Here is a 10744-nt window from a genome sequence, read left to right as displayed (position 1 = left end):
GTTGTTGTTGTTGTTGTTGTTGTTGTTGTTGTTGTTGTTGTTGTTGTTGTTGTTGTTGTTGTTGTTGTTGTTGTTGCTGCTGCTGCTGCTGCTGCTGTCGGTTGGCTCGAGGCCGCTGCGCACGGCCGAGACGAATTGTCTGTTGCGGACGTTGCGATTTTTGCGTAGCCAGGGGTCGAGGCCTTCGATGAGGTAGATGATGGTGTCGTTGGGGAAGTGCCGCTTCATGCGCAGGACGTGCGATTCTAGGCTGGCGCTTTCATCGCCAAAAACGAGTTCCACGAACTGGGCGGCGGGAACGATGACCATGGCGTAGTTTTCCCGCTCAATCCGCTCTGGGATGGGCTCCCAATGGCCCAGATCGTCGTTGTACCGGGAGCGGACCTTGCGGCGCCATTTGACCACGTTCTCGACAGGGCTTAGCCAGGTGGTGGAGTGGACGTCAAGATCCCGGAGAAGAGTTTCTGTTTGTAACTTGACGTTCTGGTCCAGGGCGGCGGGAAGGTCGGCAATCATCTCTGGGGTTGACACCTTCTTGTCCGTCCTAATCTTGTTCACCTCGGCCAGGGCTGTGGCTCTGGCCTTTTCCTGAATCCTCTCCTCTTTGGCACGCTCTTTCTCTAACCGCTTGCGCTCCTTTTCCGCTTCTCGCGCGACGGCCTTTTTTTCTCTTTCTTTTGCCCTATCGACCTCACTCTTCTTGGGCTCGGCCGGGTTTGCCTTTGCCCCCGCCGACTTTGGCTTCCTTGGTGCTTTAGTAGCGGCCGTCACGGCAGGAAGTTCGGGCAGCGATGAGAACCTTGGTTTTGAGGTGGCCAAGTTGGTAATGTCAGGGAAATCGTCGTCGGAATCCGGGTGCGCTCTGCAGTCGTTGTCGGAATTATCTAGGGCGATCACCTCTGACTGAGTTCTTCGGAGGGACCGCGGTGGGTGCTCCAACTCGTCATCAACTGCGGCCGGGGGCGGAGCGGAGCTGGAGATTGGATCCCATGCTGCTGCAGTTGCAGCCGGCTTCGCTGGACCGCGAGCAAGTCCTGGAGAACTGGAAGCAAACGGGTCGATGTCATCAATGGCTAGCCGCGTGGAGTTCTTCGTTGGTCTCGGTTGTTTCAGATGCAAAGAAGAACTAGCAATGGGGTTGCCACCAAGAAATATGGAGGGCAGGGTCGTGGGCTGCTTGTCAGTCCTTGGTAGTGATTGTTCGGTTGCCCGTGGTGAGGAACTCGCAAACGGATCGTCGTCCAGCCAATTCATCCGAGACTGACCGGTGTTTCTAGGGTGCTCAGCTGTCGAGTTGGTTCGACTGAGCTTGAATGATTGAAGCAGTTCCGGCCCAGAGCCAGCAACAGAGACGATGGCGGGTGGTGGCACGATTGTTGGATTGCTTATAGTTTGGGCATGGGACTCCAACCGGCGTTTCTTTGGAGCAGGGCCATCAATCGATGTTCCTTCTGCTTGACGGGTATTCCCCGGAGGCCCGGGCGCTTCATCGTCCGAAATGAGCCAAATATCATCAGCTACATTTGAGGCGTTTCGTGCACTGATTGAGCCTGTCGATTTTGTGTGTTTTCTCCCGAGATAGGGCCCAGTGAGACCGTCCAGATCCAATCCTCTGGCTTGCGCTGTGTTGATGCATCGCGGCGATGATGGCTGTCTCGTTCTTTGTGGCGGCGAAGACCCGGCCTCGGAGCTCGAGAGGAGCGAGATCACTTCCACGCCCATTGTGATCCAGTCGGCCGATTCCTCGTCAGTGAAACATCTGAGGCCTACTTTCTTGATCAAGTAGCAATGGCTCTCCAAGCCAGTTCAATCACTCTCTTGAGGAGCAGGCGGTCGTTTGGGCAACCATTTCAATGGGACGCGACAGAAGGCGCGAAACCAACACAGCTTCACGTGACCTCTTTCGCCGTTGCAGATCGAGGGATTCGAGGCTGTATACATCACAGTGTGAAATGTACACTATTCGCGCAACTTACCAGTACGGCCAATGAACGAGGAATCATCCACGCCCCACCTTATGATCAAAGTTGATCGCTTCTTGTCAATGGCCTTTCCAACAACTTTGTATGCATGTGGAATCCAGAGACAATCCTCGAGAGAGAAGCTGCTTGCTAAGTTATGCGAGGGATTGTGACGAGAATTAGAATGGCCCGATAGCCCGGGGTTGTCGGCCAATGCCCTGCAAGAAGCAGGAGAAACAAACGTCGCATAAAGGTCAGGGCGTGCATCTCGCTCAGCTGTGTCATGCAGCAAGGTTGCTTCGAGCCCTACGACTTGCCCTCCCACACTGCAGAGCTCAGACGACAAGACGGGATGGCTTACAGTGTTACCGGTAGTAGGAGGCTTTGCCCTGCGATCGACTCTAAAACCTGGAAGCTTGTGTGTGCGACGATCCCCCCGCTGCTGCTCCCATCTCAGGGAAATGGTTTGTAGCCATGGTCAGTCTTCGACATGTATGCCGTTGGTGTGTGTATGAAATCACTTCTGAGACTTCTGGCTTGCCGAATACCAAGGGTGTCAAGTATCCGAGACTTGGCTGCGAGATGGTGTCGGCAATCCACGTGCTTGAAGAAGCAGTTCCAGGTTGTGGTCCAAGACGGGGAAGGGTCCGGTCTGAAGAAGGAGCGCGGTGTGCTGCGCACTGGCCGCTAATCCCAATTGGGCATTCCATCCATCCCAAATGCTTCGACCAAGAACCTGTGCGAAACATGCATGCATGGGCCGACCCCCAACTCCACATGCGATCTCGTTGCCCAGTGGTGTTTGCAGCAGGAGCTTCCTCCCAATTGCACGACAACGGTGTGCAGACTTTCCTTTTGCGTTGCATTTTCTTTTTCCTTCTTTTCCCCCTTTTTCACGGTCCAACACTCCGTTTTGCTTGAGAAAACCAAGCTTCATTGGCCTGTCCTTTGCAGTTGCTGTCCACTTTGACTGTTTGGCATATTGCCGGCGGCGGAGAACCTGACTGCCCGGCTAATAAGCGAAGCCCAGGCCAACGAAGCAACAATTGAAAGCTGCCTTTACTGCACATTCTAGAGAAAATCTGACGTTGTTGGCCTCGATAAATTTTGTCGGCAGTTTGGGCCTTTTGGTTGACGGTTCGTTGTTCCCAATCGACGCCTTAGCGCTTCAGGGGACGCGTTTGTAATTTGCGGCACCCCGGTCGGCGCAATCAAATAAACAAGGGGTTCTCCCCAAAAGCCCCCGGGCAAAAGAAGAAGCCTTTCCCCAGAAAAATACCCACGGTCGAGACAGGACAAACCGACTCCTTGAAGAGACATATGGCGCCCCTGGTATTCTGAAGCATAAGCGCTCTTTGCAGGTCGTTGCTGCTTGGAATATTGTGCCTGTGGCATCCCTGAATCAGCAGCGGTTCGTCCGATCAGCCAGCCGCTCGCGGCTGCACAACGATCAGCCCTGCGCAGCACACCATCCGTCAGGGGAATTGACGGACAAATAGCGAGTGGTCCAGTCCCACAACGCCGGTTCAAGTCGACCGATCGAGGACCCCTTTAACAAGGTTCACCGCCCGCTTCCCAGCCGCCGACATGGCGAGCTCACCACCAGCGTCGCCAGGCCCAGGTACACTGCCTCCGCGGCCATTGAGCGCCATGGTCCGCCCGGCGCCCAGGAGCGACAGCCGCATGAGCGTGCACAGCAAAACCGGCGGAAGAGGAAGCAGGGCTTCGGATGAGGATACAAAGACCGCCGTCAAAGTCGGTGAGTACTCGTCTAACACCCCGCCGGCATCTTGCAGGCGGCGCGTGTCGCTGCTCCTCGGACAGCTGCATTCTGACATTTTTGGTTTCTTGGTTTCTAGCCGTTCGCGTCCGCCCGCCATTGCAACCTACGGACCCAGGTTACGAGCTCATACCCCAGCGATTCCAGCGATCTATGGTCCATGTCCAATCGCCGACAAGCTTGGCCATCGACTCTCCTCAGGGACGCAAGCTGTTTGTCTTTGACAGGGTGTTTGCGCCCGACGTCGACCAGGCTGGGATATGGGACTACCTCGAGGAGTGCGTCAGCGCCTTTACCCAAGGATACAATGTTTCGCTTCTCGCCTACGGCCAGTCTGGCGCCGGCAAGTCGTACACGATGGGAACATCGGGTCCTGCTGAGCAAGATGACCCTGAAGCCATGGGTAAGTGCTACGGGCTTCCGAGCTGCCGTGCACCCTGCTGACTGTTGGCCCCAGGCGTTATCCCGCGCGCTGCCACTGCGCTCTTCGGGCGCCTAGACGAACCCAAGGGAAATTCCAACCGGAATTCCATGTCCCAGCTTCGTACGCCCTCGCGGTACCCCACGCAGCCTGCCGGCGCCTCACGCGGGGACAAGAACTGGACTCTGCGTGCGTCGTACGTCGAGATTTATAACGAGCAGTTAAGGGACCTCTTAGTACCAGACCATATCCCGGCGCACGAGCGAGGCACAGTCACGATTCGCGAGGACGTTAAGGGAAACATCATTCTCACCGGTCTGCACCAGGTTGAGGTTAACTCGGTCGAGGACCTGATGAAGGTGTTGAATCAAGGCTCCACGCTCCGGCAGACGGATGCGACAGCCATAAATGCCCGTTCCTCGCGCTCCCACGCCGTCTTCAGCTTAAATCTCGTGCAGAAGAAGAGCAAACTGCAGACAGCCCAAGGCGCAGAGAAGCGCTTGTCGATGCCGTTGGAGGCCCTGACAGGGGGCGACGTGCTTGTCACCACCGACAGCAAGATGCACTTTGTCGATTTAGCCGGCAGCGAACGCCTCAAGAACACGGGCGCCCAAGGCGAGCGGGCCAAGGAGGGCATCTCGATCAACGGCGGGCTCGCCGCGCTTGGCAAGGTCATCTCCCAGCTGTCGTCACGGCAGCCCGGGGCCCACGTGTCGTACCGGGACTCTAAACTTACCCGACTGCTGCAGGACTCTCTGGGCGGGAATGCAATCACGTACATGATTGCCTGCGTGACACCGGCCGAATTCCACCTCAGTGAGACGTTGAACACGGTCCAATATGCGCAGAGGGCCCGAGCGATCCAGAGCAAGCCGCGGATACAGCAGGTTGAGGAGGGCGACAAACAAGCCATAATCGACCGTCTCAAGGCCGAGGTGGCATTCCTGCGGGAGCAAATCCGAAGTGCAGAACGGGGCGGGGGCGAGCGCCGACCCCTGGCCCCTGGCGAGAGGTCCGAGCGGCAGAACGAGCGGGAAGTCGAGCTCCAAAATCGCCTATTAGATGCCGAGGAGAATTACAAGGCCCTGGGCCAGCGCCATGCAAAGCTGATCGCCGAGATGGCCAGGGCCAGGGATAACGAGATGGCCGAAAATCCGCACTCGGACGAAAACACGGGCGACAGCGCCACCGAGCGGTTGAATCGCTCCAACAGCTTTGCCCAGGCCGTGGAGCAGGTTGTCCTGGAGTACGAGAAGACGATCCAGTCGTTGGAGCATTCTCTCGCCAGTACCCGAGCCACCCTGGCCATCACTGAGGGATCTCTCCTGGAAAAGGAGACTAAGTGCGCCTACACCGAGACCATCAACAGTCAACTCCAGTCGAGGCTCCAGAAACTGATGGACCGCGAGGCAAGCACCGAAAATTACCTGCACGACTTGGAGGCCAAACTGGACGGCCACACGTCGGGCGAGGAGAAGAACGCGACCATCATTATGGAGTTGCGCAAGGAAATCACGCGCGTGCGCGAGAACGAGGCAACGGCCGAGGACTACATCTCCACCCTGGAAGAGCGCCTCGCCGAGGCCGACCAGGATGCCGAGTTGATGCAGCGCGAAATTGACAGGTTAGAGCAGGTGATTGAGCGGCAGCGCAGCCTAGGGAAGCTGGATTCGCTCCTTTATGAGCTCGACAACGTCCAACAGGATGCACCAGCCACCGAGGTGGAGAGTGAACCGAATAACGGCGCGGGCCATCGGCGCACAGCGAGCCGGAGCGTCGCCGAACGTTCTCGTAGCCAGAGCCATGTCAGCCGCCATAGTCAGATGGAGGAGACTATCCCCGAAAGCGGAGAGGAGGATATTCCCGAGGAGACGGAGGACCACGTCGATAAGCCAATACAAACTGCAGGGGCTACGACGCCAAGGCCTTCTCAAGCTCACGTGGCAGACGACCACGACGCGGACTATTCCGCCAGTCCTGCGCAATCCAAGTTCGTCGCCGACAAGCTGGACACAGTCACGCAGGAGCTTCTTGGACTTCGCGTTGAGCATGAGACGACGCTTAACGAGTATGACCTCCTCCAGGCCAAATACGAGGAAGCCCTTCGGGCGCTTGCGGAGCTGCAGGACGTGGTGGATGAGTCGAGGCACCCGCAACGGCCACGGGATTCGATGCTCTCAGTGGCGTCGCCCATCCAAACGAGGCCACATTCCTTTTTGTCCGACGCCAGGACTACCGACGCACACCTCTCGCTGAAATCGCTCTCAACCGAGTTATCATCTGCCATGGATTCTCCAGCTACTACCATGGATGTGTCAGATGCCGAGACCGCGGTGCCAAAGACCGAGGACCACATTGCTTCGCCAACAGATTCAGCCAATGCCGGTATCCTGGCTCTGGAAGTTGAGAGGCTGAGATCCCTTGCTGCCGAGAAAGAGTTTGCGGAGAGGGACCTTGCCGAACGGTACGCCCGGCTGGAGGAGCAACACCAACACACCCTCGACATGGTAGAAGAACTCAAGACGGAGGTCGCCAAGGCACAAGCCGCCAACAGCGAGAGCTCGTCGCCCAAGGGCAGCGCTCCGGTAATCCGCCGCAAGTCCAGCCAGAATGTCATGATCATTGATCGTGCTCATCGGTCGTTCGCATCATTGCGGAATATTGCTGCTGAGAACTTTGAGAACCAGCCGGATGTGATGCAGAATTTTGAACTCAACCTGCATGCCGCTATGCACGAACTCCACTCGCGGTCTGAGCGGATACAGGAACTCGAGGCCGACATCGCCACGGTCAAAAAGGAGATGGAAACCAAGATGACCATCATCTCCGGGCTGACCCGTGAACGGTCTAGCTTGAAGGCGGCGTCCCCTATGGATATGGCCATGGTATCCACCCTCCGGTACCAGCTGGAACAGAGCGAAATGCGGATCAAGGAGATGCAGGAGGCTCACAGCGCTCGCGAGCAGGAGCTGCAGGAACAGTTGGCCGAGCTGCAAGAGTCCCTGAAGCAGGCGACATTGGCCGCCGAGAAGGCTACCGCTTCCGCCAAGGCAGCGATTGAATTGCAAGACTCCGTGAAGGAAACCGCCGCTGCGGCAGAGAAACCTGCTGCGGATGTCGACGAGGCTACGCGTGCGACGGAGCCCTCTGAATTGCAAGAGTCCCTGAGACAAGCCACGCTTGCAGCGGAAGAGGCCGCCGCAGCTGCCAAAGCCGCTTCGGAGGAGTCGGCAGCTCAGATCGAGCTGCGGGAGAAGAAGATCTGGGAGCTCCAGTCCGAACTCACCAGTTGGGAAGAACGGCACAGCACAGCAGTGCAAGGCATGCGCGATACTGAGGAACAGATGCAGAAGACGATCGGGGAGCTCGAGGCCCAAGTCGCTTCCGTGTCTGAGCAGCTTGCCGAGGCGGAGCGCAAGAAGCCAGACGAAGAGGAGGCGCAGAGGGAAACCGAAATCAAGCAGAAGAAGCTGATCGACTTCTTGAGGAGCGAGATCGATGACTACAAGGGCATCATCAACAGCAACCAGTCCAAGGTCATCGAGGTCGAGCAACAACACCAGGCGACCAAGAAACTTCTCGAGATGGCCGCCCATGACCGCGACCAGGCCGCAAGTGAGCTCGAGAAAGCCACAGGTGAGCTCGAAAAGACCATAAGTGAGCTCGAGACGCACAAAGAATTGGTCGCCAAGTTGGAGACGCAGATCGCCGAGCACGAGCAGACCATCAAGGCGCACCAGGAGCGGCTGGAGCAACTGCAGTCTCAGCACGCCAAGGATGTTGAAGAGATGATGTCCACTTCGAAGCAAGACTTGGAGTCGCAGCTGGCGTCTCTCAGGGCTGAGCATGGCGACCGCATCAGCCAACTCGAGGGCGATCTCACCGAGGCTCGTGAGGATCTCATGAAGGTCGCCACCCAAGTTGCCTTTGCGCTTGGCCTGGACGTCAGTGTCGAGAAAATTTCGGAACGCATCGACGACCTGGTCGCGGACCAGAAGGCCCTTGCGCAAGAGCAGGAGAAGCGGGCGGAGCTCGAGCGCCACGTGGTGGACCTGTCCAACATCAACGACGCAGTCATGCGCGACCTTGAGACAGTCAGGGAGAGTTTGAACGAGGTCCTCGAGGCGGAAAGCGAGAAGGCCAAGAATCCATGCCCTGTCCAGGAGCAGGTCGCTCTGGTCAAGAAGAGGGTGGTTGATCTCGAGGCCAAGAACAAGAAGAACTCGCGGCTCGTCGAGGAGCTTGAGGACCAGTTGCAGAGCAACTACGACCAGGTGCAGATGGCCAGCAACCGCCTGTCCACTCTCCAGATGGAGCGAAATCAGCAACTAGAGGAGGCCAACGCCGCCAAGATCAAGCTGCAGACGGAATTGGATGCCATCCGGGAGGAGTATGCCGCTCTCCAGGCCAAGTACGAAGGCATGATCCACAGCGACAGCGTCATCCACCCAGAGAGCCCGCAGCGCTCCAACTCGCTCACCAACAGCAACCAAGTCCGCAAGACGGCCTCAGTCACCTCCCTCCCCTCCCCACCGCCGGCCATCCCCCTACCCCCTCTTCCCAACGGCAGCACCTCCTCTGGCACCGTCTCCCCCACTCCTCGCCCGCCAAGTAAAGACATTGGCGGCGCCAGCAGCTCAGCAGCAGCGGCTCTCTCATCCCAAATTCAAGAAGACCAAGAAGCGCGCATCCGACTCATCGAGAAGCACCTCAAAGCCGAGAAGCAGCTGACCGCGACGCTAGAAGAGGCGCTCACGGACCTGGAGCGGCAGCAGAACGCGATTCGGTCCGACTGCGACGCGTGGCGGCGCAGGGCCAACGAGCTCGAGGCGGAGCTCAAGGAGCTCAAGGAGAAGCCGCAGCAGGATAACCGGTGGAGCCTGCAGCAGGTGGAGGAGGAGCGCCGGAAGCGGCGGGACGCCGAGATTGCGAGGGCGCATCTGGAGGAGAGGATGAATACGATTGCCAAGAAGAAGAAGAAGGGGAGTCTGAACTGCTTTTAGGAGGGCAGTTTTTGGCGGCGGCGGCGGTGGGGAGTGCTGGTGGTGATGGTCGGTATGTTGGGGATACTTTATGGTGGTGTGGTCATGATGATGGTAATGGGTGGTGGAGCGTGGCCAAGATGGGTTTATTGGGGGGTGGGGGCGGCATTATCGGGTTTCTGTCTGGCTGCTCTCCTGTTCTTGTGTTTGCTTTTCTACCACCTTTCTTATTTTTTTTGATTTGCCTCTTTTTTGATTCCCCCTCAAATCATTTGATTCCCCAGCCTACGCTGTCTTTCTGAGTCGATGCCCTGTTATCTGATTCCCCCCTTGTGTTTTGTTCATGACGTTGGAGGCTGGAGGATTTATTCTCTCCCTCGTTGTCGACGCCTTTTCCTGTTCTCACACCCCAGTATTGTCCACTGGCATCCGCTGATGTATGTTGGCCATGTCTCTGTATGTATGTACCGTCGGCCTTTAGTTACTTAACTTATGAGATACGTGGTTGGCTGTTCATGCTGTAGCGGTTCCAGCATGGTGTCTTCTGCTTGTTTGCTGCTGATATGCTCTTACTGCGCACTGCGTTGAGAGAGCTAGGCCGAAACGGCTAGGTTTGCCGGCATGTCACTTCAAAGCAGAACGAAGTCCTAATAAGTCAGTCAATCTCTTCCATTCCTCCATGCTCTCTACTCAATCGGTACAGCGAAGGCGATACCGGTACAACAACATGGTTACTGGGGACGACAGGGTGGCGGGCAGATGGAGGTTCAGAGATGCCTAGCTACCTACCTCTAGTGTACCGGTATGTAGATCGTTTCCCAGATTTCTATGTATCCAGCGCTAAGCAAGGGCACGGAAGCGGGACAGGGTCCGTTCCGGGGTGTTGTCTGCTTCCACATTAAAACAGAGACAGTCACGAGCACATAGGATCTCGCTGCAATCCCTATTGACCAGGCCGCGGGTGGCTGAGACCAGACGGGTCCTGTCTGCATCGTCACAACGCTGACGGAGTTGGCGTGGAGTGTGGGAGACTGCTTACTGTGTATCAAGTTCTCAATGATCAATCAGCCTGGTGTTCCGGTCATCGGGGCATACGAGACTAACTACCCCAGAGAGAGCCATTAGGATCGAAGCGAAGGATGACACAGCAGGGATAGAGGTGCATTCGGACCTGCGGGAAAGGAGATCGCTCTCATGGGGAGCCGATGCAAGCGAGGGGCCTCGATTCGGCGACTCCACCATGGAATTGGGGAAAAGGGGTCAGAGTCCCCAGCGGCCAACAGCCCGTAAGCCGCTGTTCTCAACCTCTCAAGCTAAGGTATGGTGTTGCACGGACGAAGACGAACTCCCAAGGCGGGTGCTGTTGCCGGCACTGCTTGAGCCAACGGCTTGCATGGGAGGTGTTGCCGGTAAAACGGCATGTCGACTTGCCGTCTGATGCCGCTGTTGGCTGCACGTCAAAAAACAGTCGTTGCGTTGCAGGGCATGATGATCTCCAATGTGGAACACCATCGATTTGCATCTTTTGATGCGGGGCAGTCGTCCAGAAGCCAATTCCTTCTCACCAACCGCCAAGCCTAGGCAGCGTCATGTCCCGAAC

The 10744-nt window shown here is 57.1% G+C and overlaps 1 protein-coding gene across 1 annotated transcript in view; it reads right to left on the bottom strand.

The window, feature by feature from the left end:
* Positions 1-2042, bottom strand: part of N657DRAFT_144265 (uncharacterized protein) — a 2932-nt gene extending 890 nt beyond the window's left edge. Inside the window, exon 1 of the mRNA XM_062785941.1 lies at positions 1-2042. Coding sequence (XP_062644625.1) covers positions 1-1722 — 1722 coding nt within the window. The 5' untranslated portion in view covers positions 1723-2042.
* Between the last annotated feature and the right edge of the window lie 8702 nt (positions 2043-10744).

This window comes from Parathielavia appendiculata (genome assembly GCF_033297405.1).
Source record: "Parathielavia appendiculata strain CBS 731.68 unplaced genomic scaffold N657scaffold_14, whole genome shotgun sequence".
Classification (NCBI taxonomy): domain Eukaryota; kingdom Fungi; phylum Ascomycota; class Sordariomycetes; order Sordariales; family Chaetomiaceae; genus Parathielavia; species Parathielavia appendiculata.
Note: the sequence above shows the minus strand (reverse complement) of the source record. Positions and strands in the feature narration are given on the sequence as shown.